The sequence below is a fragment of the Ictidomys tridecemlineatus genome, chromosome 1, assembly GCF_052094955.1.
Source record: "Ictidomys tridecemlineatus isolate mIctTri1 chromosome 1, mIctTri1.hap1, whole genome shotgun sequence".
NCBI lineage: Eukaryota > Metazoa > Chordata > Mammalia > Rodentia > Sciuridae > Ictidomys > Ictidomys tridecemlineatus.
The window spans coordinates 254,807,309-254,835,241 of NC_135477.1; the positions used below are offsets into that span (position 1 = coordinate 254,807,309).

At 49.6% G+C, this 27,933-nt stretch overlaps 1 protein-coding gene across 4 annotated transcripts; it reads right to left on the reverse strand.

The window, feature by feature from the left end:
- Nucleotides 1–1,331: 1,331 nt before the first annotated feature.
- On the reverse strand, nt 1,332–27,790 carry Ropn1l (rhophilin associated tail protein 1 like). 4 transcript variants are annotated; one of them, XM_078018273.1, is made up of 7 exons: nt 27,621–27,790; nt 27,375–27,538; nt 23,994–24,117; nt 22,844–23,005; nt 13,726–13,901; nt 2,735–2,946; nt 1,332–2,573 (listed from the first exon to the last, which is right to left on the reverse strand). In XM_078018273.1, the coding sequence occupies exons 1-6, from the start codon at nt 27,786–27,788 to the stop codon at nt 2,784–2,786; spliced, it is 957 nt and encodes a 318-aa protein (XP_077874399.1). In that variant the 5' UTR covers nt 27,789–27,790; the 3' UTR covers nt 1,332–2,573; nt 2,735–2,783. The 4 variants fall into 4 exon arrangements, with proteins under 4 accessions (XP_077874399.1, XP_077874393.1, XP_077874415.1 ...); XM_078018267.1 differs by having other exon boundaries at nt 1,332–2,946; XM_013362979.4 differs by lacking the exons at nt 1,332–2,573; nt 2,735–2,946 and adding an exon at nt 11,771–11,945 and having other exon boundaries at nt 27,621–27,783.
- Between the last annotated feature and the right edge of the window lie 143 nt (nt 27,791–27,933).

Genomic DNA, 27,933 nt, shown 5'->3' on the forward strand with positions numbered 1-27,933 from the left:
TCTGCCTTTTCCTCAAGTGGAGGGAAGTTTGAGGTCAGGGGGAAATTGCCGTCTCCATCAGGGATACCAGATCAGGTCCTCTCAGACCTGGGTGCACTGGAGTCCCCTGGACATCTAGTGGGGGGCCGACTGGGTTCCTCCCACCTGAGCTCCCAGGAGGCGCCAGGGCTGCTGTCTGACCCCCTTGGAGAAGCCAGGCCTCCAGGATATACTCAGCACCAGGCTCACATTTCCTGGCCTGCCCGGAGGTGGAACGGGCAGACTTCCCCAGCCCCCGTCCTGGGCCACCCTGTCCCATGTGGAGGACCACTGCCCCACCCACCCCACTTCCTGCTTGTGGATGGATTCAGCAAACAAAATAAGACCTACCTAGTGGCTGTGATTCCCAGGGGAGGCAGTGCAGGAACTTTCCATAACAGAAGGGTGTCCCTGGTCTGTATTCCCCTCCAACAACCTCGGGAGGATTTAACTCAAGATGCCTTCAACCTCCGAATCTGGCTATTGCGCTGATCACCGTGTATGTAGAGGAGGACCAATGAGTGGTCTTGAAATTAATGAATAAAATCTACCAATCAGCCCAGTTTGTTTGTTTTGTAGCTTTTGAATTTGATTGTAGGAGACAATCAAAAGAAAAAAATAAAACCTCCCAGTTGAAACAGCTTTAATTGTATTGGGCCAATTTGTTCATTTATTTGCTCTTCTGGAAGCTAAGAAGTTCCTATTTTTAGCACCTCTCCTGCCTAGACATGAGCTCTTTTTCTTGAAGGTCTCGGAAGAAGCTGACACTTTCCAGCCTGTTATGCAAAGGCTCAGCAGGAGGGGTCAGTGTGGGCAGGACAGGAGAGGCCTTCTGTCCCACAGCCCAGGTGAACCTTGCAAGGCAGACGCAGTGGCCCTGGGGATCAGCAGAGCGTCCCCAGTGCAGTCTTCCAGCAAAAGCCCCAGCTCCCCACCTTGGTGGCCTCGCCTGCTCCCGCGGGGGGTTCCAGGGCAGAGAAGTGTGGGTGGGTGTCAACTCTGCAGTCTCCCCACAGCTCTGACACGCACTCTTGGCCAAAGGGCACTTTATACAACACTCGCTTGAAAACATAGAGCATCCCAACCAAGCACTAGCCCTCATCCTAATCTTGCAAAAGTTGGAAAAGGATGGTCCCCACAACTGGAGCATGGGCTCAAGATATTTCTGTGGTTGACTCAAAGAACAGGGGCAAGTCTGTGTGGCTGTGTCTCTATGGACAAAGGGGAGGATAACTTACAGCATCCCCAGCCCACAGCTACTCCTGGGAACTAGAAAAGCCATTATCCCCAAATCCAAGTGACTAGCTTATAGCTTAATCATTCATGAAATCTTTTATTTAAATATATTCATGCATGGCACCATGACATTCCAGTCACCAGTGGGCACATATATGGCAGGAGGCCCATACGATGATGGTGGAGTTCATAAATTCTGCTCACCTGGCTTTGTTTTTTTCTTTTTGATGGTCTTTTTGTGGGGGGTGGGGTGCTACAGATTGGACCCATGGCTTTGCATTTGAAGCATTCTACCACTGAGTTGCATCCCCAATCCTTTGTTACTTTTATTTTGAGACAAGATCGCTAAGTTGCTGAGGCTGGCCTCTAACTTGAGATCCTCCTGCCACAGCCTCCCAAGAAACTGAGACTACAAGTATATGTCACTACCCCCAGCAGGAGTTAAGATTTTTAAAAGTCTGCAAAGCTCTTAACGTAACCCATTTTTATACTGAGTATTGTTCCAATCTGTCCACTCTCCATGTGAGTTGATTTTGCTGACTCAGCACGAGAGTGTGGTTCCCATCCAGTGTCATTGGGCCTCCCCCCAGGCCTCTTTTGACTGATTTGATTGATTGACGTTTGCTGTGTTAGGATCAGATTCAGGGCCTCTGCCACACTATGCAAGTGCTCTACCCCTTAACCCCCAGGGCCATGAATGGTGCACCCCCAAGCCAAGGAATGCGCGGGTTGCCAGCGTCACCGGAAACTGGAAGAGGCAGGAAGGACTCCTCCTTGGGGCCTTGGGAGGGGACAGGCCCTGCCAAGACCCTGACTTGGACTTCCAGCCTCTGGAACTGTGCTGCCTCCAAGCTGTTTGTGGAACTGTGTGGTGGCAGCCCAGGATGCCAGTCCAGAGGGGGACTGGGAACCGAGCGCCCATGGCTCAGAAGGGAGCTCACCCAGGCTGCCAGGGCTCAGGGCTGCACCACAGGCATCTGGGGAAGGCCCACGTTCCCCTGATCCATCCCAGGAAACCCACGTCACAGGCCGCAGCAGCACATCATCCCGCAGCCAGCGTGACCCAGGTCTGCCTGCAGGCCCTCCTGACGGACAGACAGCGCCCAGTCCTGGCTGGGCCGTGGAAGGACAGCGTCCTGGGAACGAGCTGGTGGGAGCCCAGTGAGGAAGTGCCGAGTGCGGTCCTCAGCGCACCCCTCAGCATGCTCACCTCCGGCCAGAGCATCTCCCTGGGAATCTTGGGAGCGTTGGGCACAGCGACCTCTTCCTCCCGCCCTTGTGTGGCAGTGGCCTCTCTGCCGCCGGTCATGCCTAGAAGACTGACCAAGGGGAGAGGGCCCCACCGTGATCCTCAGGTCCTCCCAGTGTCGCGATTGCCAACCCCCCAGCCCTCCTTCCTGTCCCTCAACAGCCTCAGCGCTGCTCCTGACGGGCTGTGTGGCCTTGTCCCCCCTTGCGCTAGGGACACTTTGCTCTTCACCTAGTGCAATGACGGGAACAGGACCTGCCTCCCAGAGGAAGATGGCAAGTCATGGAGGCCTGGAGCGCCGGCCGGCACAGCGCCTGGGACCACGATCCCCAGCAGGTGTGGATCGGTGTCTGAAGCATGAAAGCGTGTCAAGGTCAATTGCATCGTCGGAGGTCAGCAAACAAGGGCCAGGAGCTGAGAGTGGCTTTTGCATTTCTAAACAGCTGAAAAACAAGAGAAGCATAATGTTTCGTGACACATGAGATTCTATGAACTTCTGACTTCAGTGTTCATCAATAACAGCTTCACGGTTTCCTCATTGCCAATGGCTACTTTCCCCCTACAGAGTTGTCACCACAGAGACCACCAGAAACCTGCAAAGCCCAAATATTTATTATCTGATGCTCTACAGAGGGGGGCTGCAGGTCCCTGACACGGATTCTGGAGTCAAATTATCTAACTTTGAATCCTAGATGCACTACTTACTAGCTGTTCAACTTGAGGAAATAAATGACTTTATTTCCCCATTCTCTGCCTTCACTTCCACATCGCTAAAATGAACATGACAGATCTTAGTCAAGATATTTTTGTGAGGATTAGAAGAATGATCCTTTCAAAACTCTTAGAACAGTGCCTAGCACATTTGAGTACTGAAGATGGTGTGTTAGCTTTTTATCACTCTAAGAAAATACCTGAGTAATTAACTTATAAAGAGAAAAGTTTCACTTTGGCTGGGGTTTAAGGAACACCAGTCCCTGATTGGGAAGATTGCTTTTAGGCCTTTGGTGGGGGAGGTTATAACACATTGTGGAGGGATCAGATGGCAAAGCAAAACTGCTCACTTCAAGGACAGGAAGCAATGGTAACAAGGAGGGTAGTACTGTGTCATATCCTCTTCTAAGGCATGTCCCCAGGAACCTAACGCTGTCCCACTAGGCCTGACCTCCCGCAGCACCAACCTTGAGACTAAGACTTAACACTGGGTTTTGGGGACAGGTAAGGGACAAACCATGGATGACGGGTCACATGACCCTCAGCCTTTAATCGGCCTGGCACCAGAGTCAGCTATGTGAAGACGCTGAGCCTCCCTTCCACTCGGCACAGGAGAGAGGTCCCTCCACACTGACTTACCGTTTTCCTAACTGTCATCATCGCTCCCTATGCAAACAGACCCAGGAAGCCTTAGCTCAGGCGTTTCAAATCCCAGATGGTTCTAATTTGTTGGTTGGAGGGGAAATCTGAATTCTGTAGCAGATGCGCAAGGACTGTTTTGACAGTCACATCTGCCACCTTCTTACTTCTCAGCATTAAAAGAACTTCCTTGCAAGCTCTATGGATCTTGATTCTAAAATACAAAAGCAAAATGATGAGGCGTGGATTCCCCTCCTCTCCCAAGTCCTTCCCTAGCCATCAGCACAGGCAGTTTATGTGGAATTGCGCTCTGAGATGGGGGGGAGCCTGGCGGAGCTGTGACGGGTGGTGGACATTGATACTTGCCCCCAGCACCCCTTCACTGTATCTGTGTGATCGAGCTGTGGTTACCTACCCCAGGCTGCTCTCCTGGACATTCCATTTCCCAGCCTGCACTGCAGGTCAGTGTGGCCAGGTGACTAGGTGTCCTCCCCCTCCCCTCCCTGGAAGGTCAGCAGAGGTGACAGACTCCACTCCAGGCCTCACCACATGAGTATGTGCTCCTCCCTGGTCTTCACCTTCTCATGAACCACAGGTTGACAGTGACATCCATGTGACAGCAAAGCAGCAAGAGAGGTGGATGGCCGTGTGGAGCAGAGCAGACCTGTCCGGACCCTCATCTGAGGGCCCTTATTTGAGAGATAGTAAACCTCTATGTGCTCTAATCCAGCAGGTAACTGTCCCTTTGTTCCAGCAGCTTAGCTTTTACTCTAACCAATAAGAAGACCATGTGGTCCATTACCTTCTGCAGCTTACAGATGCGGAAATGGGTGGCCTGGGAGGTCCCCACCCTCTGAGTCCCATACTTGGGAGCAAGATAAGATCTAGAACCCAGTCTCTTGTGTTGTGGCCCTGTGCTATGTTCGCCTTTGGAGACAGGCCAGGATAGAGTCACCTCTCTGAAAGGTCCACCCATGATTGACACTTGCTTCTGAGGAGCTGCACATTTGTCTGAGTCTAATAAGCCGTGACCTGAACAGGCAAGGCTAGTGCAGACTCAGTGCCTGTAGCCAGGTCGGGTCGAACAACTGGCCGTATGAACAGCAGGTGTAAGAGCAGCCATCACCCAGGGGCTGGGATGCCCAAGAGCGAGGCCCGAGCTGAGGTCCAGGTCTCGCTGAAGAGGGTGTGGAGAACGGCCGTGCCGCCGTGCTGAGGGGGCTTGACAGAAACCCACCCTCCGAGGTGCCAGGAAGACATCTCACGAGAGGATCTCTGCCATGAAACCCCCTGGGGGGCTGACTGGGGACCTGCCAGCCACACACAAAATAGGCATGTGACTGCCCCGGGCCCCTAGAGCTCACTTGTGTATGAACAACCGTCAACTTTTTCTCATCTTTTCTGGATTTCCTTTACAGACTTGCAAACTTTTTTCTTTTTCTTTCTTTTTTTTTTTTTTTTTTTTTTTGGTGTGACCAAGGATGAACCCAGGGCCTCTCACAAGCTAGACAAGTTCTAAGCTTCAGCTACAGGCCTTTTTATTTTCTCACTAAGCTGCCCAAGTTGGCCTCAAACTTATGATCCTCCTGCTTCGGCCTCCCAAGCAGCTGGGCTTATAGGTGTGAACCACTGTGCCTGGCTATACATTCTTTACGAATAGTGGATCATTTAAAAAAAAAAAAAAAGAAAGAAAGAAAAAGAAGAAGAAAAAAAAAAACACAAGCAAAAAGCCACACACTCAAGGTTCAGGCTCACAGCTCCTCCTCATTGGCAATCTGGGAGCCAGGCCGGCCTGTCTCTGTTTGAACCCGTTTCTCTGTGCACTGCCCTTCGCCACACCAGGCCTCTGCAGAGACCCCAGCAGCAGACAGCCCTCAGCAGACGTAGCTCCTGGACCCGGCCTCCAGAACACCTCTTCTTTATCAATCAGCCGGGTGTGGTTTCAGGTAGCAATGGAGAATCCACCAGGCCCCCTGCGACTTGGGCTAACACTCTCCTCAGAAGCCTCCTCCCCATCATCCCAGGGACCAGAGGTGGCCCACACTGTGTTCCTCCAATTAAAAATGAAGAATTGAAATCAAGAAATGAATTCTCCTCCTTATCGCTGTCCCCTCCCGCAAAGCCACATTCCCCTTGGGTGTGTGCGTGGAGTCGGGGCTCCCCAGGCTCTGGAGGCAGGGTTTGGCCGCATCTCCTTTTTGTCTGACTGAGCTTGAACAAGGAACTTGGTCCTCTCCCACCAAGTGCTGGTAATGATGGCAGCCTTGTCCGCAGTTGGGGTGGGAATTCAACAGACTGCCAAGCAACTCCCGTGGAGTCCAGTCCACAGCAGGTACTGGGAACATGTTTTCCTCTAAGCCCAAATGTCGCCCCAACCAGACCATCCTGACAGCCCCCAAGGCTCCCTGGATAGCATCTGCCTGGGCATTTTGTGTCCACTGCCTGCCCCCCTTGGCCACACCCCTGTTAACGCCATCCTATATTAGATCCCGGCATGGGGGTGGGGTTTAGGGTTGCTGCTGATGGGGACAGGAGCCCAGAAGACAGCCTTTGTCCATCCTGGGTCAACTGGCTGCAACTCAACGTAGGAAAGCATGGGGCCCCTGCTCCCTCCTTGTGGGGTGCACACGTGCTGTGCATGGCCTCTGGGAAGTAGCTAAACATCCCAAGAAAGACCACACCAGCATGTGAATGCCCACTCAGCTATCCTACCTCACAGGGAGCCAGCACAGGGAAGTGGGGCCGATCGTGGAAACGTTGCTGACATGACCAGATGGGGAAGGATAGAAGGGTGAGGGTTGGGGTGGGCCTGCACCCTGGGGATGTGCCTGGCATGCTGTGTAGAGAGGGGCTAGTTCTGCTTCTGCCCACAGGATGATCCGCCTCTGTGACCAAGGAGAACTCACTCTACAGAGCAACCCAATAAAGCTGGGTTCTCCCAGAAGAGGGGTGTCAAAACTCATCATTTCTTAGATGCCAGGCAGGGGGCCGCAGGGCTACGGGTGTTTCAGAGATCTCTGGAAATGTTTGAGACTTAAAAAGTCACTGGCTTCAATTTACAAAGGAGCAAAATCAGACTCAATAAATGATTTATATTTAGTCACTCTTCAATTCTTTCTTAAATTGAGTGTGCATAAAAATCCTACAATGTTAGATTTTCTCACGTTACAAGAATTCACAGATATGCTAGTGATTGTGAGAGCAGCTAATCAGAAGTTGCACGAACGACCTGACGATGAATCATTTTAAGAGCAAACTCTCCGGCCCAGCCCACTGTTTCAGCGCCTCACTGTACCAGGGTGCTACATCTTTCTGGAGTCATCCTGGCCTCTTTTTCTCACATGCCATAGACACCATGAGGGGAAAGCATTCCAGTTTCTTTAAAGATGAAGTATACAGAGATCAACAGAGTTACACTGAAACCAAGTCATTCACTAGTTTCCACCACTGGGATATGGACTTCTGACGGGTATTTCAAGGAGACAGATCATTCTCTAAGTTGGAAGGCCAAACTCTCTTTTGACTGATTTACACCTTGGGCCTTTTCCAGCCCTTACCCTCACTAATTTCCTTGCAATTTAGAGATATTAAGCAGATATTTTTCAAAGCCACATGTATTAGATCAGTTTTGGTTACTATAACAAAATACCTAAGGCTGGATAACATTATAAAGAAAAGAGATTTATTTAACTCATCATTTTGGAACATGGTACTGGCAAGAGCTTAGCTCTGGTGGATACCACGGTGGGAACACATTGCCAGACAGGAATCCAGAGAGACGTCCAGGGTCAGGCATGTCTTATTACACCTTTCTCTCACGAGAACTAACCCAGGGTCTCACAAGAACTACCTGAATCCAGTCCAAAAGCAGTGTCCCCAGTGACCCAATGGCCTCCCTCTGAGCTCTACCTCTTAAAGGTCTGTCACCTCCCGACATCACAGCACTGAGGACCAAGCTTCTGACCCATGAACACTCGGGGAACCGACTCAGACCATATCCAAGCCATAGCACCACACCTTACATGTGCCAGGATTTAAAAAAAAAAATTATAATACATAGGCTCATCATTGTCAGAGTCTATGTTTTAAGTGACTTTAGTGGGGAAAATCTTCTGTGAAGGTGCTAAATCCAGATGGGACCATCTGCCTCCTCTTCCTGTGCAAGCCGATGCTGGCTCCTCATATGAGGGCCCCTAATGACCCCATTAGGCTCCTCATGGGTCCCATGTAGCAAAGGCCAGTCTCTGCCAGCCTGCTTCCAGAGCTCCTTTGTTCAGAGGTACCAGTTGCTTGAACACCATTAGCTTTCTCCAAACTGTTGGTTCAGTTAGGCCGTTGCAGGTAGGTAGTTATTAATTAAACTGAGTTGTCCCCAAAGACAATAATCTCATTGAAAGCCCAACTTCCTATGGCTATTTTAACAACAAGAAATAACTGCAGGGCTTAAAAAGGAGAATGTGTGTGACACAGCTTTGTAACAGGTGTGTCCAAACTAGCATGAAATACACTGCTGGTTGCACTGCAAATTGGTGCTGCCAATTTGGAAAGCAGTATGGAGATTCCTTGGAAAACTGTGAATGGAACCACCATTTGACCCAGCTATCCCTCTCCTCAGTCTATACCCAAAGGACTTAAAAACGGTGTACTACAGGGACACAGCCACATCAATGTTTGTAGCAGCTCAATCCACAACAGCTAAACTGTGGAACCAACCTAGATGCCCTTCAGTAGATGAATGGATAAAGAAAAAGTGGCATAGATACATAATGGAATATTACTCAGCATTAAAAGAGAATAAAATCATGGCATTTGCAGGTAAATGGATGGAGAAGATAATACTAAGTGAAGTCAGCCAATCCCAAAAAGCAAATGCCAAATGTGTTCTCTGATATAAGGAGGCTGACTCATAGTGGGGTAGGGAGGGGGAGCATGGGAGGAAGAGATGAATTCTAGATAGGGCAGAGGGGTGGGAGGGAAAGGGAGGGGGCAGGGGGTAGAAAGATGGAACGAGATGGACACCATTACCTTAAGTACATGTATGAGGAGAAGACACGAATGGTGTGACTCTGCTTTGTGTACAACAGAGATATGAAAAGTTGGGCTCCGTGTGTGTAACATGAATTGTATTGCATTCTGCTGTCACATATTAGAATTTAAAAATTAGCATGAGAATAGGAAGTGTTCCCTTAAAGAGATGGCATGAACTCTGTCCAATGAAGACTAGATGGGGAAAGAGTTTTAGGAGAAGCAAACCAGCCACTGGTTTTGGCTCACACAGGCACAGGGTCCTGATTAGGTTCAGCAGCAAGACACCTGGGACTCCTTGACCACCGCGAGGTGGACAAGCGTCCTGCCTTCACACAGGGCTCATCGTGGAGTTAGTTCTCCCTCCCCCTTGGCCAAACCGGGGCGAGGGAGGGGCGAGGGCACCAAGGAGAACCTGGCGTGCCGTCAGGTCTGAGGGCCCTGCGTCCCTCCTCCTTGCTGGGACCGCTGTGCACTCCCATGAAGAGGACAGGACTGGAGACAGCATTCACCCCAACTGCGCTTCAGAGCCACTGTAAAGAACATTCTAGAAAACTAGCTTACATTTGGCTGCTGAGGTGACTCAAATGTTGGTCACCACTCTGAGGTGACATGTGTTCAGATGGCATCAACTAGCTCACGTTTCTGTGAGTTCCTTTGGTTTGAACCTGACGGTCCTCCATTGCCAAGCTGGGCCAAAACAATGGTGAGAAGTGAACACCAGGAATGCTAGTGAGCTCAGAGGTGTGCCCGCATTCGCATGTCCCAGTCCCACCCTCTGGAGATCAGATCTTTCAGAGGCCATTGAGTTAAAACGAGGTCACTAGGGTGGGCCTAAATCCAGTTTCGCCACTGACACAAAAGGACCCAACCAGAACAACTGTAGAGGAGGAAAAGTTTGAGGGCTCACAGTTTCAGAGGTCCTAGTCCACAGAAGTCCGGCTCCGTTCCTCGGGGATGAAAGTGAGGCTGAGGGAGAGGACGACAGAGGGAGCAGCTCACAGGTGATCAGGCAGCAGAGAGGAGGATAAATATATACCCAAAGCCAGGCTGCAATCCCCCCCTCCTCCAGCCACACCTGCCACTTCAGTTCCCACTCAGTTACTCCCTCTGAACCTTGCATCGTCTCACATGGGAGTGGAGTGTGACATGGGCACACAGAGGGGCGGCCATGCCACACAGGGGAGAAGCAGCATCCACACTCCTCTGGAAGAACCAGCCTGCCCACACCTTGACCTGGGACTTCAGCCCAGAGCTGCCAGGAAACAAACGTGTGCTCTGAGCCCCAGCCAGAGCGCTGGCACCAACCAAACTCCTAGGAACAGATTGCCTTGGGGACAAAGGCTTTTTCAAGGCACGGCACCCAGAGCCGGCTCCCCAGCAGGGCTGGCTTAGCCACCCCTGTCACAGTGCCTCATTCTTTTCATTCCTGAAACACCTTTTCTCATAATGTGCCTGGTTCATCTTTTATGAGTTCACAATTCCACACTGGAGTCACAGACAGCAGTTGGCGTCCACCAAGTCTTTCAAAGCTCCTACCCACACCCATCTCCATGGGCCGGGGGCTGTGCTGAGTGACTTCGGCCAGCTGGGCGGGTCAGCAGTGTCTCTGGGTGACTAGAGGAGGTGGGGGGTTCTACTTCCCGTCCCCATCGGCTCCCTGTGAGATAGAATGACAGCGAGTCTCGTTCCCATTTACACTGACAGGTACCTAGCAGGCAGGCCCAGTGACACCACAAAAGCTGTCCCTCCAAGTTCAGGAGGGACCCATTTGTCCTCCACCCCAGCACCTTGCTCTCCAGGCCCCCTCACCACTACAAACTCCAAGGCCTCGTTTCTTCTTTTTTTTTTGGGGGGGGGGGTGGAGAGTGGGTACCAAGGATTAAACTCAGGGGCACTCGACCACTGAGCCACATCCCCAGCCCCATTTTGCATTTTATTTAGAGACAGGGTCTCCCTGAGTTGCTTAGCACCTCACCTTTGCTGAGGCTGGCTTTGAACTAAGATCCTCCTGCCTCAGCCTCCCAAACTGCTGGGATTACAGGTGTGCGCCACCGCACAACATTATTTCTTCTTATCCCCATGCATTGAAGCATTTTATCTTAGGGGAGAAATATGTAAATTTTTTGGCAAAGTAAAATCTTGAGCAGTTTTAAATCAATTTTAAAAATCATAAGTTTTTAAAAACTCCAACTCTAATAAGTTAGCTGTTATTTTATAAATAACCTATAGTGTCTAGTCTCTGGAAAGGAAAATTCAGGCAAATGATCAAATAAGGTGGTTTAGTGTCTAGATTAAAAATATATATATACTTCACACTTCTTAATTCAAGGAATGAAACACTTTTTTAGAGAACTCCCATTCTTTGGATACCAGTAATATTAATCCGCATGGTGGCCAATCTGCAGAGAACCAACAAGCCCAGTCATTTCCAAGTTCTCACAAAAATCATCTAAAACGCGTTCACCGGTATCATCATTTTGAACACTTTAGAGAAGGAAAGTGAATACAAGGTCCTGGGGTCCTTGTTTCTGCTCCAGGGCCTGAGCTCTGGTTCATGCCACCTGTCTGGCAGGCGTCCCAGCCTTCAGCACCCCTGTCACAGGAAACAGCAGGCCTCCTGCAGAGCCTCAGAGGTGGCTACCAGGGAGCAAAAGCAAGTCCAGGTGCATTCCTGCTTGCAGTCTGGGCCGAGAGAAACTGTCCCTCACCCTCCCCTCCTACCCTGCAGAACCCCAATAGATTATTTTACTGAAACACACTGCTTACTGCTATGACTGTCACATTTAAGGTCCCTGTTACAAGACACGGTGAAGGACAGTCGTGAAGGTGGCTCTGTGAAGCATCTGCCACACTGAATCTCCCTGAAAAGAGAATAACGCATGCTAGATGTAAGTGGTTAATGACAAGTTGTATTTGATGCCAAGTTTTCCAAAAACACTATTTTGAAATGAAAATGTGTTCTCTGTATTAACAGCCTGTGTCTTCAGAGCTTTCTCTTCAAGAAAGTTTCCTCTTTGGAATGTAGAAATCCGAAAGTCCTATCATGCCATTCTTTCTAGAGTCTCTGGATGGGAAACAGAGGAAGACACCATCAGCACTTTCTCACCACACACAACATAATTTTGATCAAATGCTTTACAATTTAAAACACCTTAAAAACCGGCTACTTAGGGCCTCTCAGCAGTCATTTCTACCACCCAAAATCAAGCCTTCTAAGTTCTTGTATGATAATGGGCCCTTCTTCCAGGTGCAAAGATGAACCCTATGTGTTGTTCTTTACCCTTGGGCAGTACCCAATGACTGGAGGACACACAAGGCCAGGAGCCCTCTGGCCATGGGAAGGGAGGAGCAGAGATTGTCCAGGGGCCCAAGTAACCCGCCTCTAGTTGTTTCTTGAGCCAGCGCTCCTGGCTGCCCAGGCCAACCTGGCCCAGCCTGTTTCTTTCTTGCACCCGAGGCCACAGGTTTCAGGACAGTCAAGCCCACACAGCCCATCGCTGCATGCAGTGTGCTGCAATGTCCTGCATCTTCCTCCTGGGAGATCCTGGGGCTCCAGAACACTTGGAACCAAGCAAGGAGCAGGTAAGTGGATGGATCGGTGAGTCCTGGGATGAACAGATGAGCTGCTGACTAGGCAGAGGAGTGGAGAGGGGTGGTGGGCAGCCTGGCTCCAGTGACCTGTACATTCCAGAGTTTGCCGCTTTGCTATTTCCTCTCATTTGAAGAAGCAAAAGCTCCAGGATCTGCACCAATCCCACTCAGGGCTCTGTCTGGCCAGGCATGATCTCTTCGGCCCCCAGGTCCATTCACGATTTTTCTTGGGCTTTGGGGGTGGGGGTTTCATGGTGTGGGGTACATGAGGCTCCTGGTAGGAGCCACTTAATGTCCTGCTCATCTTCAGCCCCTGCCCCTCGGAGTGGAACCAATGCTGTGCCCTTGCCAGGTGCTTCCCCCCAGCCCTGCAGGGCAGGCCACAGTGCATTCTCCCACCTCCTCCCCACCATCACTGCTGCAGTCTGGCTTATCTCCCTGTGCCTGGGGCAGGCGCTGGCCACCTCTGTCCCCTCCACATACCCACACCACTTTCATGGCGCCACTCTCTCCCAAAGGTAATCTGGAGAGATCTCAGATTTGTGGGAACCCCCCAAAAGGGATGCTCCGCTGCTTCTGGACCTGGAGAATCATGGAGCATCTCACTGCTCAACGGAGCTCAGATGTGGGAGTAGCCACACCTCAGATATGGGAGGCCACTTACTGGAAAAAGAAGACACAAGCCCAAGAATAATTTTGAGAAGTGGTCAAAAGCATCTGCGATCCTTCACTCATGTCCAGTTCTAACACAGTAAGAAAATGCAGTGTAACAGCGCCAAGTTACATGTTCCTCCAAACAGGAACTGTGTGACCACAGTGACGTCTCAGGTGTATGCAGGCAGCCTTGGGTCCTGGCGCTCCAGTCCCACAGTGAGGCCAACCTCTGTGCTGCTCTGTGATGAGGTGAATTTGACCCATCTCACTGTCAACGGGCTACAGTTGAAACCACTGACATACTGTACATTAGAGCCAGGATAAGCTCAGGACAGACCATTTCTGGTGACTGGACACAATTTCTCCTTCTGAAGTCTAATAAAACAGAACCTAAGTCCCACACTGATAAGGCTGTGACCAAGGCTGGATGGCTGGCTGCTTTCACTGATGGCGTCTGGCTTGTAGTTCCACTTAGACACGTCTTGGGCTGCGTACGTGTCAAGGGCGGGCTTGGTTGGAATGACTTTCAGAAGACAGAGAAGTGGAGAAATACAATTCTCCACAGTCAACATACCTGGATCCAACAGTGCTATACTTACACGCTTTCCTTTAAACCCATAAGATAGGATTCCACATCCATCTCCATGATGTCTGGATCCAACCCAGCCAAGTAGCGGTAGACAAAGGAAAAAGTCTCGAATGGGATCCGCGCAGGCCCACCCTCAGGGTCCTGGGTGAGGATCTCGCAGACGTGCTTCATGGCCGTGTTCAGGGACTAAAACACCATGGGGAGGGGATTACTCTGAGTTGCTGAGATGTAAAGCAGATAGCAGCCAAAGAAACCCTCAAGCACATTCTATAGAAATTCTGGAAAGTATGGTCTCCCTCTGAATTAAAAGCTAGATAGATATGCAACTTCCATGGTGAGAAATAAAAAGGAAATGTTGGGGGCTGGTGCTGAGGCTGGTGCTGGGGCTCAGTGGCAGAGTGCTCGCCTAGAACGCGTGAAGTACTGCGTTCGATCCTCAGATATTGTGTGTCCACCTACAACTAAAATATAAATATTAAAAAAAATGTTTGGTCGAGATGCAAGTGACTAGAAAAAGTGTTAATTCACAGATTTTCATCTTATATTAAGATGAGAACAGCCGTCACAGACACTAATGTCCTCAGTGATAAACTTTTCTTGTGCTCTGGTGCCTGGCGGGAAGCCCAGGGCTGTGGGGCAAGTGCTCTGCCACCCAGCCACACCCCAGCCACACCCCAGCCCCCAGCCACACTCCCAGCCCCTCTGTGATGAACTTTGTAAGCCAGTGCAGAACCGTGGTGTCCCGTCAGGCCCAGAGACACTCGGGGTGTGGAACAAAGGAGTCTGTTACTGACCAGAGGTGCTGCCTGTTGCGGGCAGGGCTGACAGGGTGGGCAGCCTGTACGTCTTCAAGGAGGGCCCTGCTGCCCAGGCTCTGTCCTTGCTCACACAGAGGTTCCATGTCTGTGTGGGCTGAGGAGAACCCCAGGCCTTTCTTCTCCCCTATCCACCATGTATCTCACTCATGGAGTCCCACTGCATGGGTCCCCGAGACACCGGCCCCATCCTGGCCTGCACCCCATCCTCCTTCTGCCTTCCACCCCACAAGGCACAGGTCTCCAGAGCACCTGCCTCTCTAGAAGCCCAGCAGGCCCAGCTGATGGGCCACAGACTCCCTCAGGAGACCAGAGGTTCCGGAGTGCGCACCACTGGACCAGGGCTCTCATCTCCTACTCCTTTCAACTAATCCTTGTTGGAAAAAAGGTTGTTTTTTTTTTTCTAAAGATGAAAAAAAAATCCATAACAATAGAATGCTATCTTTTACTAAACCAAATACATAGCCCTGGTCTCCTTGTTTTCTTTTACATCAGGACAAACACCCTGCAGACTGCAACGCTCTTCCAGATGCACTGAGGAACTGACGTTCCAATCCTGCAGGTGGCTGGGGGCCAGCACTCCATCTCCACCCTGGGTGGGTTCTCCAGAGCCCTTCCTTGCCAGAGCCACCCCCGCCCCCTGCCTGACTGCTGGGCTGAGGATGAGGATGCTTGAAGGCAAACTCCGAGAGAGGCCACACCTAACAGCCCTGGCCAACACCAGCACAGAGCTCTCCTCGGTGCACTCCATACTCGCCCTGTGCCCACTGTGGCCCCCAGGGAGGGAGGCTGCCACCGGATGCCTAACACCTGCTCTCCTGTAGGTCAGAGTGTGGTTCGAGGGCAGAACACCTGGGCCCCAGCTCCCTCAAGAAGGGGATGTGTGGGCTGGGGATCCTCAGCACCACATACAAACAAAGATGTTGTGTCCACTGAAAACTAAAAAATAAATATTGAAAAGAATTCTCTCTCTCTCTCTCTCTCTAAAAAAAAAAAAAAAAAGAAAAGAAAAGAAAGAAAAAGGGGATGCGTCTGAGCACAGGCAGGAGGCACTGGGGCGGAGGGTCCGGGAGGGTCCAGCTGAGCAGTGACATTAAGTAAAGCCTCAGAGAGGAAGAGGCCAGCCAGGGGACACTGCAGAATTCCAGGGAAGCGTGGGTGCTCCAGGAACAGCCTGAGCTCACTTCTGGGCTCACTTCTGAGTAGCTAGAACTAGTCAGAGGGTGGGTGGATGCCGATCTTGGGAGTTCTCGCAGGGCAAGGGAGCCTTGGCTTCTCCCGTGTACTATGGGAAGGGGTTAAAGAATTGAAACAGAGATGAGCAGTATGGAGAGACCCTCTTAGCTGATGTGTGGAAGCCAGGCACCCAACAAAGAGGCCACTGGGACAGTGGAGCAGAGGCCATGCTGGGAGCCGGGCAGGATTCTGGGCTAACAGAGCTTACGCACGGTGGTATGAGAGGCAGAACCGTGAGTGGTGACCCCCAAGGTTCTAGGCCTGCACAGCTGGAAGGCTGATTCACCACTGACGGGAGGGGAGATGGGGAGTCCTGAGCACAGAAAAGGGGCTCACTTCTGGGCAGTGTCGGTTGGCATGTATGTTAGGCATCCCTGTGCCAACGCTGGCCAAGGTGGGTATTCAGGCCTGGAGCTCATCCGGTGGGGCTCAGGTGGGGTCACCCTATTTGAGAGAGTCTGCCCAAGTGGACAAGGTATCACTTAGAGCCGAAGGAGGGTAGACAGAAAATGGCGTGCAATCCGCCAAGAGCCGGGGAGATGAGAGATCACCAAGGGGGCAGCTGGAGACAGGAGGAGGGGTACGGGAGGTGGGACCAACGGTGAGTAGAGAAAAGTGCTTGAAGGTGGACAGAGTGCTCGGCTGTCCAAGGTCGGGGAGGAGGAGGGGAGGACTGCATTCCCACCAGAGGGCTTCACAGGAGCACTTGGGAGGAGTGGCAGAGCCAAAGCTGGACACTGGGGGTACAGGTGGCAGTGGTGCACTCCAGGGCCCCCCGAGCCACTGACCCCTCCAGGAGTTGTGTCAGCTAGACACCTCCCGTTGGTAGCTGGAATCGAACTGGGCTGGGGGATTTACACCACATGGACTGGAAGACATCACAAATCAGGGCTCTCTTGCCCCTAAACAGCAGAATATGAAAACATCACCGGGCTGCTAAGGAGAATAAAGATGGCATTTGCAGCAAGCCCAGAAATGACTCTTAGCAAGAGGGAAAGCAGGAAAAGATGTGCTGCGTGAGCACAGAGCACCAGAGGTGGGAGGAGCAGAGACAGTCCCACACGGAAGTTGCAGACGTAGGACAGGTGCAGCCGCAAGTCACACACGGGCCTCAGCATGGACTGTCATGGGGAGTAACCTGCTGTCCTCAGTGCGCACAGGTTTGCAGGACAGAGATGAGGCCCTTGGACAGGGCGGCATGTGGTCACCAGTAACCAGCAGAGACTAGCACGATCGAAGAGCTTGATTCTGGTGCCCTGTCCACTCCTCAGTCCCTGAGAGCCGTGAGGATGTCATTATCCTCAGTTCACAAAGGAATGGTGGGGACCAGAGAGGCTCAGTCATTTTCCAAGGTCACCCAGCCCAAGGCAGAAAGTGGGCCACCTTAGGGTCCACTGCACTGGCTCGGGGGGCAAGAGGCAGGGACATAGACACCCCACATTCCTGGATCCAGACCTGGGCGGAGGAGAGGACCGCCTGAGCAGAGCCAATCTCTGGTGCCTTGGCCCTGGCAGGAATGTGACACAGGGTCCAGAATAGCTATCAGTCAGCCTAGCATGGAAGGGCCAAGTGACACTCATTAGAAAAAAAGGTGTCTTCACTCCGCAGAGAGGCGGACACCTCCACACACACCATTCCCTTAAAAGACTGGCCTCGAGGGAGGAGCTGCTAAAAATAAAGCTGTTTTATAATCCCTGTTCCTGACTTGAAACTTTTCAAAGACAGGCTGGTATGCTGGAATGTGCTTTCATATCCGACACAAACGGAAGCAAGACATCAGGAGAGGGGGACTCGCAGGCTGGCGCCATGAGTCAGGGGAAGCAGGAAGCAGTTGGCATCATGGAGCAGGCAGATGAGACCTGCCGCCACGAGGCTTCGAGGCTTCGGAAGAGGAGGTATTTAAGGAAAAATACATCAAAACACTCCAGCATCGCAGCTCTGCAAAGGCGTAATGACGCTGCTGGTGCCGACAGCCCTGACAATAAGATATGCAGCAACTTTTATATCCAAAAGGACTCAGAAAGCAGCTCGCTTGATCTTACTGAGAGTTAAGTTTCTGATAAACACAAGTCTCAACTCCAAAAGGCTGCAGGAAGTACAGCCACTTCATCGCCAGCCAGAGGGCCCACTCTTAACCTCCCACCATTAATCTTAAGGGCTTGAGAGATCCTGGGGCCAGGGGGCTGGAGAGCTGCTTTTTTTTTTTTTTTTTTTTAAATACTGGGAATTGAACCTAGAGGAGCTTTTAGTGCTGAGCCACATTCCTGTCTCTTTTTAATTTCTTTTTAAATTTTGAGACAGGGTCTCACTTAGGGCCTCATTAAGCTTGCTGATGCTGGCCTTGAACTTGAGATCCTCCGGCCTTAGCCTCCCCAGCCACTGGGATTATAAGCATGCACCACCCCGCCCAGCTACACTTTGTTTAGAACCAAGTATTTCTGCCTCATCCATAATCTGAAATTAAAGTGGAGATGTGGGAAAAACTCCAGAGGGAGGTTCCTCACATCTTACACATTCTCCATGCACCAATTCTGTCGGATTCCTCTCAGCTTCAAGGTCACAGCTGCTCCCATGATAACACACAAAGCCTCTGAAGAACTGTCATCTCACACCTCCAGGGGGAACCTTTGAGCCCTTGACAGGAGGGCAGCTGGGGCAGGGTGGAGGCCCGGTGATGGTGTCCTTAGAACCAGAGCTCCATTAAAAGCCCAAGGCTCTTCCCATCCCATTTTATTATCCTCATAGGTTCTCTTTTTGTTGTTCTGGGAGCTTTGGTGGGAGGCCCAGAATCACGAGTGTTCCACAGGTGGCTGGGCTGTGGTCTCAGCACAACTCAACACCCAAGAAGCTGAAGTGGACACAGTGACAATTCTAGGGAGTGCACGCCCCCCTCCCACGGTGGCAGAGCTAGGCCCACCAATCCCAGGAACCCAAGGACAGCTCCTTCCGCTGTGGGGACACTGTGCTCCACCTACTCGTGGCCTGAGGCTCACCCTCATGGTGGGTGGTGGGTTAAGATTTCTGCTGGCCTTTTTTGGGACACTTCAGAATAGTCTTTGGGTCCTTTTGGGAGAAGCCTGAAGGGCAAGTGGCAGGGAACAGTAAGCCAGGATGCGGCTCCATTGTTGGGACAGGTGGCTGTCACCCAGGGCCAGCATATGAGGACAGTGCTCTGCACACTCCAGGGTACATGCTGGCAGGCTGGCACTGAACACTCCTGAATAATTTTAGGATATAAAATGATATTACTGCTAACCCTAGGCAGTTCTCATTCTCTGAAATAGGAATTCCCAAGCATGAACTCTCCTGAAGTGGCCCTAACCTTCTTGGGTCACTACAGAGTCACTGGCAGGGACCCCAGCACCCCTCACTTCTCAGTTACCTGACCTCAGGTTCTTAGCCCGCGTCCACCACAGCTTACCAGCCTAACGTGCAGCAGTCTCTCCTCCAAAACATACGAAGGGTCCTGCACGTTCTAGCCTGAGCTAAGATCCCTAGAGACCATGCCCACTGTTGTAGGCAATAGTTCAGATGGAACCACATTACACCCACACCTTCTTCCTATTACAACCAAAGAGGGATGCTTCTGTGGCTAATAAAGCTCAACTACATTTTGAGATCCGACTATATTCCTTGTTCATTGTCTGGCTGTTTTTTCATTACAGATTTAGAGAGTGTCTGAAGATAAAAGGCTCAGTTCACAATTTTCTTATGCTTTAAAAAAAAGATCCCCGGGCTACAAAAAGACATTGTGATCCACTGCTTTAAGGCTTTGGACCATCCATGGTGCTGCAGGAATGTGAAGATAAAGTCCCAACGGGTAAATGTGATAATGTCACCAGACATGCATATCAGGACCCTGGGAAAGACTCTATCTCACGACAGCCTCAGACAGCAAGTTCACATCCACGTCCACCTGGCTGACTGACTGAGCACCTCTCAATGTCCCTTAACCCAAATTCATAGCTTTCAACAGAAAGATCCCTGGAGCTGTGTCCAGGGATCCAAGGGTATCGCAGAACATCAACTGCAAGAGTCTGAGGACACAAGCCCAGAAAGTGCACTCCAGAATCTCCAGCACTTAGAACCTGAGTTGGCCAGCTTTTCCTCACTATGATGAAACACCCACAGCTACCCAGGAAGAGAAGAGTCTGTTTAGCTCACAGTTGTGGAGGTCCCAAGGCTGAGGCCAGGCTGAGGTGGGGGCATTGGTTCACTTCTGGTGAGGGCCTACAGTGACAGTGGCTCAAGGTGGTGGGACTGCCAGTTCATCTCACACAGGAAGCCAGAGGGAGGGGCAAAACCATCAAAGGCTCACTCAAGAATCACACTGATCCCCTTCAAGGGCCAGCCCAATGACCAAAGACCCCCAACTAGGCCCCGGTGCTTAAAGGTCCTGCCACTCCCAGTTCCACCACCCTAGAGAAGAAGCCTTGGCCACACAGACACTCGGGGATACTCAGACCTCATCCAGCAAGGCTGCATACAAACAGTGCTCAGCAAAAACTGGGGAGTGAAGAAACGAAGGAACAAATGAATGATACACACGACTCAGAAATTCAGGCAGAGGTTTCTAGTCTCTAGAGAGCTTAACTGGGTTAATCTGACAACAGTGATTCCTGAGAGCAGGGTTTCAGGTTCTTTCATTCCGTCAGCTGTTCTCAGAGCACCCCGGCACCCACCGCACAAGACTGCCCACCCGCTCACACGGCAAACGTGACAGGAGTCACACTTGGCAGGTGTGGGGCGGGAGAGGCCAGTGCGGGCACTCCCGCAGGAGCTCCTGGGGACCAAAGGATCACCTTCACACCTCACCTGGCAGGCGTGGCCACGGCTTTCACAGCCAGGAAGGAGCCCTGGGCCTGAGAGGAAGCAAAGTGAGTGGAAAGTCCCGCTGCCAGGTGGCTTAGGTTTGGGGACAGGAGGGAATACACAATGACCACACCTGGGCCTTTTGGTATAAATTGATTCCCTAAGCACAGAGTAACGTGTTATAGGAAGAAAGCAAAGGAATGCTTGTTATTTTTAATGTTTTTCCTGAGTTCTCAGCTTAGACAGTAAAGCTCTATCCTTGATGAAATGTCCCCCTCTAGTGTCACCAATACACATGAACAAGGGACCTCACTTTCCGTAACAGACTTGGTTTTGCTTGAAATCAACTGAGTGCTTAATTTTCATGATTCGGGAGGTAGAAATCATGAAGATGCATTCAAAATATGAATTTTTCTACTATTCTCAGCATTGTTAAAAATCAAAACTTCACAATTAAGTTAGAGGCAAAAACTATAAACATTAATTCAAACATCAGATATTAATTCTGTATTATTAAAATCTTGGTTTCACCAAGTTCCAAATGAACAAAGAGACATAAAAATTTCTCCTGGGGTTGTGGCTCAGTGGTAGAGCGCTTGCCTCATACATGTGAGGCACTGGGTTCAATCCTCAGCTGCACATAAATAAGTAAAATAAAGGTATTGTGTCCATCTACAACTAAAAATCTTTTTTTTTTTTAATTTCTTCAGTGATGAAATTGTCCTTGTCATTCCCAATAATCCCCCATGGAGATGTCCCCTGGGGACTTCTGAGCCTGTCTTTGCTGCTGGAGGGTGCCAGGCCTACCAAGGTCCAGGCCTTGGCAAAATTAGCCCAGGGCTGATCAGAAACACTCATACCTCAAAACTGTTGCTCAACCTGAATCCCCCAGGCTCCATCTGACTTCCCTGAGGTGACCAGGCTTCTCACTGAGCCAGTGATATAACCAGCGAATTGTGATATATTCACTTCCCAAACAATTGGCAAATAAGCAACATGGTTCTGTGGCCTAGCAGACCAATCCCTGCAGCAGTGTCATTTGGGATGAAAAGAAGTTCCAGAAGGTAACCAACAGCATATTTATCTTTTTATAAAGTTAAAACTAATTCAATAAATATATTATTTAGGATTGGGAATATAGCTCAGTTGGTAGAGTGCTTGCCTGGCATACACAAGGCCCTGGGTTCAATCCCCAGCACAATATTAACAACAACAAAAATAAACATTATTTAGTATATTTTGGGGGCACTTATAAAAGGATCTCTTTAAAGGCAAAAGAGCAGGAAGTGTGAGGTCAGGATGGTCATTGCCTTGGGCGGGCAGGCCGGGGCACAGGGCAGGAGGAAGCACAGGTCTTTGGAGCTAGTGTCGTGTGTCAATGACCCTGCTGAGCAGGTTCCTGGGTGCTTATTATATGGAGTGATTTCTTTTTAATTAGAATTAGATGGAAGAGGCTTACCCATGGATCAAGGATGAGTGTGGGCTGTGAAGCAGGGATTAGTCATTAATCACTGATGTACCCTGGGCTACAAAGATCGAAGGCAAGCAGTAAAACAACATTGCTCCTCTGTGGCGGGAAGCAGGCCTGTTCTCTTTCCCAGCCGTTCTTCCCAAGCTGAGCGTGCTAACTAACTCTCCCTGCTGAAGCCTGACTCCCACACTGCAGCTGAGCAGACTCCATTGTGCACAGGAGGCTCTGCCCACATCCTCAGCACCCAGCCTCCACACCTCTTCCTCACCTCCAGGGTTCACCAACTCCACGTTTCCCAAATCGAGGATTGCCCATGTCTTATTGCTAAGCTTGTTAGGGCAAAACTTGAGCATCAGCAAAGTTGCACAGTATCTGTTAGCTTTAATAATGGATTGTAACTCAAGTATAAAATAATTTTATGCCTCTTTCCACAGAAGGGGAGAAGAGACATTATCAGTTTACAAAATGATGTGCTTTAATAAAGAGTCATTGCTGCATTCTCTTCTAAAACCTAAGCACATTTTAAGAGCATCCACATATTTTATTTACTGTTAATATCTAAATCAAGGTGCTCATAAGCATTAAATCTTTTAAAATGAGGTGTTCAAACGTATTTAACTTAGAAAGAACTATAAGTCTAAAAATATCATAGTTGCCTGAGGAAAAAAAAATTTTCTAAGACAAAGCTACTGAAGTAATGAAGTATTTCCTTTAGCCAACTGAAACCTAAACTTGTTTTTAAGCCAGGCATGTAATTACACAGAATTATTAAGATGCTATTTATGTGTACATACCCCACCAAGTGAACTGCATCCCAATGCTAAAAATTTTATCCACTCGATTTCCGTTTCGCAATGATCCAGTACTAGGAGAGCTCTCAATCTCTCCATTGGCAGGCACAGATTTCTCCACTTCTTCTCAAGTTCTGCTAATTCCACATACTTCTTGTGTCGACACTGTTTAAAAACACAATATGTCACCATCTATGTAAGTTTGGAAAACCTTTAAGATGGTGCAGTCCTGCAAAGACTTAAGACACCAGCCACCTGCCTAGTGCAGAGGACATGGACTCTCCTGTTTGACAGTAACTGTGTCTGCCCCAGGGAGGGTGCAGGCGCTAGGCTCTATATCCCAAAAGAGAAGAGTATATGGCGTAGTGTTACGACCTCATAAAATGAGCAGATATTGGGTGTGTGAATCTCCACTGTTTGTCTGAAATACTTCACAATAAAAAAAAAGTTACTGAATAAAAGCCTTTGAAAATCCAGTCCCCTAAATACAGTAATAATTAGGGAAAAAAATCTGAAAAAAAACAAATCGCTTCCACTATTTTAAACACACTATGAACACTGACAACTTCTTCAATCTGCTAGTAGAATTTTGTGTAGAAAACTCTGAGCAATGAGGATTTGTTTCCCCAAGGTACACAATTCAGTGGGAATATTTTCCTTAAGATAGAGAGTCCGGGAAGATCCTATCTTTGGAAACCAGTGGGCCCTACACAGAAGCGTAGTACTTCCCTGTGTATAATGGCAACAAAGCACTTTAAAAATAAAGGTTATGGGGCTGGTGGGTGTAGCTCAGTGGTAGTGAGGTTGCCTGGCATGCTCAAGGTCCTGAGTTCCATCCCCAGTGCCATGGGAAAAAAAAAAAAGACTATGCCAGGTGTTGGAGCACACCTACAATCCCAGCTACTGGGGAGGCTGAAGCAAGAGGATCACAAGTCCAGGACCAGCCTCCACAAAAAAGTAAAATCAAATAGAATCTACTCTTAAGTAGCTATTTTGGGTTAAGTCTACCGAATGTATACATTCCTTTGTAGAGGAAACCTTGAAGAAAGGACAAGGAACACATGGTCCATCCATGGTCCTGATGGGGTTCTGCTCCATAGTTCTGAGAGATGCCACAGTTGGGAGACACACAAGCCAGCCAGACCCTGCCTACCTGCTTGTGCAGGACTTTCAGCAGTCCCTGGGTCAGGCCTGTGTCTACTTTCTGGGTTGCCACAGGCATCTCGACTCTATCCTTTACAGGAAGTGGATCTCCTCTTGACAGAGCTGAAAAATACCTGGGAAAAACAGACACCTCTGAAGCTTATCAACACACAGGCAGCACCCTATGTCATGTGGTACCTTAGATGCCCCAGGAAAACCACTGAGATTAGGAAGGATAGTTCTATAGCCAATGGCTAGGGCTTAAGTTCTCCTTCCTCCACTTAGCTTTCTGACTTAAACTCCTCTACATGCCTCGGTTTCTCTGTCTACAAATGGGCACAAGGAGACCCAGTCTGAGTTCTGGAAGCACTGAGTGAGGAAGGCTTAGTGGTCAGCATCAGAAGGAGTTCCCAGGACATGCACTATTCTCATCAAGCACATGCTCTGAGCCTCAAATGTGGCCAAAGGAAGTAGAAGATTCCAGACCCTGGACAGACCTGAGTCCAGTGTCATGGTCCAGTCCAGTTCTCCACTTCTGAAAGTTTGGTTTCAGCCTTCCCTTTTCATGGCCTTGCTGCTTTTTAAGGTATTTGATGTTAAACAGCTGTGTATTCCACTCTTGAGTAGGCCCAGACTGTCTTGCCTTGGGTTTGCTGGTAACTGTTCCTGTCTGGGATATTGATAATGCCCCTTACTTACACTGGGGACAAGACAGGCACAGAAACAGTGTAGGGCAGTCAGTTAAGGGGCCCACACCTGGCCTCTGGTTGGTGTTGGGAGTGGAAATCAGGCAGCGTCTCCTGTGAGCTCACCTTAACACAACAAAGGGACAGCATGGCCAGGCAAGCACACACTAAGCATGCACCAGGCCACAGGTAATGTAAAAGGTACAAGGACCTAGAAACATTCTAAGATATAGCATACATGCCTGTGGATCAATATATATACATTGGGTAGACTAAAAGAAATGCTTTATCTCAAATCCTCAAATTCGAATTTGCTTCTGTACATGTAAGCCAATTTCTGCTCTGCTCTGTAGTTTTGTTAATGATTTAAGGAAAAGTCAAAATGCGGACAGCCCTGAACCAGACATATATGGAGCCTAGGACTAAAGAGCCCTGCTGAAGGAGGATGCCACGCTTTGCTGTCCCAGGGAGAGTTTTCACTATTTCGTGGAATTACTCCCACAATTAATCAGAGCAGTCACCAAGTTCCACACAGCCTCTGCAGCAAGCGTCCTCCGGGGGGGGGGAGGCAATTGTGGTCCAGCCCCCCACTCCATATTCAAGGCATTTGGCAACTTCTGGAGACAATTTAGGTTGTCAGGGCAAAGTGTGGATGGTAATACTGCCATCTAGTGGGTACAGGCCTGGAGGCTAACATCCTACACTACCGCTACACCGCCACCACCAACTGCAGGGCTGGGAAAGCCTGCTAGCAAGGTACGTGCCACCAGTCCGCGGGACACCAGGGCAGCTTTTGTCACTCGGCCAATTCTTCAGTTAGCTGTGCATGACGAAACGATGAGGGACAACTGATTGTCCAGCACAGTAGAGTAGACAGGCTTGGGAGAAAGATGACCCTTGGCCATCTGAAGACCTCCTTTGAAAAGAACCCTTACCTGACACAGGAATGCCTACCGCATGTCCTACAGCAGCATGACTGTCACAGGCATCCTGTTTTCCTTCCTGTCACTGCCTTTGTTCCTGCACTTCTTCCTCTTCCACATCCTCTGCTTTGCTTTAGCCTCAACCTCTGCCTACACAATCCTCCCAAGACCAGGTCACTCTGCTCAACCTTCAGGAGCCTCATTTCACACTTACCAAGTTCTCCACCAATTCCAGTTGTTTATGAACATCTCTCTAACAGGTTTTGTCCTGGCAGTGCTAGCACACTTCTGGGTGCCTCACGTGAGGCATACACATAGCCTGATGAACAATGCCCAGCTCTTCTCCTAAACTCTAAACTCCTTCTTGAATTAGCAGCATGGTACATTCAGAAAGTTCATGATTAGGCCTTTCAAATTAAAATGAAGCTTAAAATAATTGTCCCTGAAGTTTTGCCAAATATAATTTAGTGTTCCAAGTGGGGAAAAAGAGTGAAATCTTGATTTTTTTTTTGTACAGTGTTAATAAATCCTATCTTTTATTTAGGCGTGAAGAATGGTAAAAACCTGAGGTCATAATGTTTTAGCAAGAAGATTGAGAGGTTCAGAAACAATTGACAGAAGTGTTTCAAAGAATTCAAGAACATGACTCTGTTAGTATGATAAAATAACTGCTCAAAGATATCTAAGTCTCAATCCCTGGAACCTATGATTGCTACTTTACATGGTAACATGTCTTTGCAGATTAAGGGTTTTAGATGGTGAAACTACCTTGGATTATCAGTATGGTTCCTAAATATAGTCACAAGTATGCTTAGAAGAAGAAGGTAGAGAAAAAATGAAAATGCTGGTTACAAAGATGAAGAGATCAAGGCCCAAGCTATACAAAGGATACAGTTCTTGAAATTGGAATAGTAAAGAAATGGAATGGATTCTCCCCATAGTCATCAGAAAGGGCAAAGCCCTGCTACCACTTTGCTTTTAGCCTCATAAAGCTAATTTTGGACTTTTGGTCTTCAGAACTGTAAAGATAAGTGCTTGTTAAGTCAAATTTCGTGATAATTTGTTACAACAGCCAAAAGAAATTAACTTGCCTTGTTTATACAGATTAGAGAAAGTTATCAAAATCTGTTGTCAGTTATTAAAGAAAAAAATTAAATTTACACTTATGTTGACTCATCAGAAAAGTGAGTATCTAAGTATGTTTTTAAGAGAGAGCAAAGAATATTTCTGAAAAATAAAAAAGGATTTTAATGGTTCCAAGATCTGTTGACTTGTAACTAATTTAAAGTTATGAGTGCTCCTGAGAGTGTTTGCTGCAAGGAACTTTAAGGCTCATTGGCTGTGAAGCTCACCAGGCAGTTTACCTACTAGCAGGCTTGAAAACCTCAGGATGACCTCGGGAGTAAAGTGCTGACCAACTTAACTACTCTGGGAGGATTCTTTGCAGATAAGGATCAGAGCTAACAGATTCCTCCTTGTAAAAATGATTTCATAAATAAAAGTGGCTGTGATCCTGCGATTTTAAAACACAGTGCGGAAACATTTGTTCAATGCGATGGCTTTGTAAGCGTTAGTCTATCTCCACAACTGAACTACCATCATTTTCTAGATAAATGTGCATTTTTGCAATAATTTCTGATCTCATGAACAAAAGATGGCAATGGTTCCTAAACAGTCACACTGGAACCGATGTCACCAAGCTAAGGGGAAGCTTGGCCTGGGCAGGGGGTTCGCTGGGCACGTGGTCTGCCCGCCTCTGGCTCGGCGCCCGAGGGCGCTTACCCCGCGGACCACTGCAGCACGTCGGTGGGCTGGGTGCGGATGGCAGCCTTGGTGAACTGCTTCAGGATGTCAGGCAATTCCGGGGGAATGTGGATCTGCTGCGCGCAGAACATGGTGTCGGGAAGCGGCATCGCACCGCTACAGCCTGGGAGAACGTAGGTACGCTGCGGGGAGGGCGAGAGCGGCTGTCAGCGGGCCCGGTCAGCGCCAGGGCCGCTCGCCCTCCCCGCACAGGCGAGGTCTTACCGGCTCCTCCTGCGGATCTCGGGAAATGAGCCAACCGCCCCTCCAGCGACTCAGCACAGCCCGCTGCTCACGAGCCGGGCCAACGCTACTGTTGCGTCTCAGTATCCAGGCAACCGAGACGCTCCCCCCACCCCTTCGCGCGCGCCCTGGTGCCGCGCAGGCGCACATGCCTGGCACCGAGGCCCGGCGCTGAAGGGGCGTCCAAGAGCACTGCGCTTGCGCAGTCTGTTCCTGCCGCTTTTGCAGCTTACCTGTGCAGCCTGAGAGCTGAAGTTCTCACCTAGAAAAGAGGTTCCCGTCTTCTCTGTGTAGG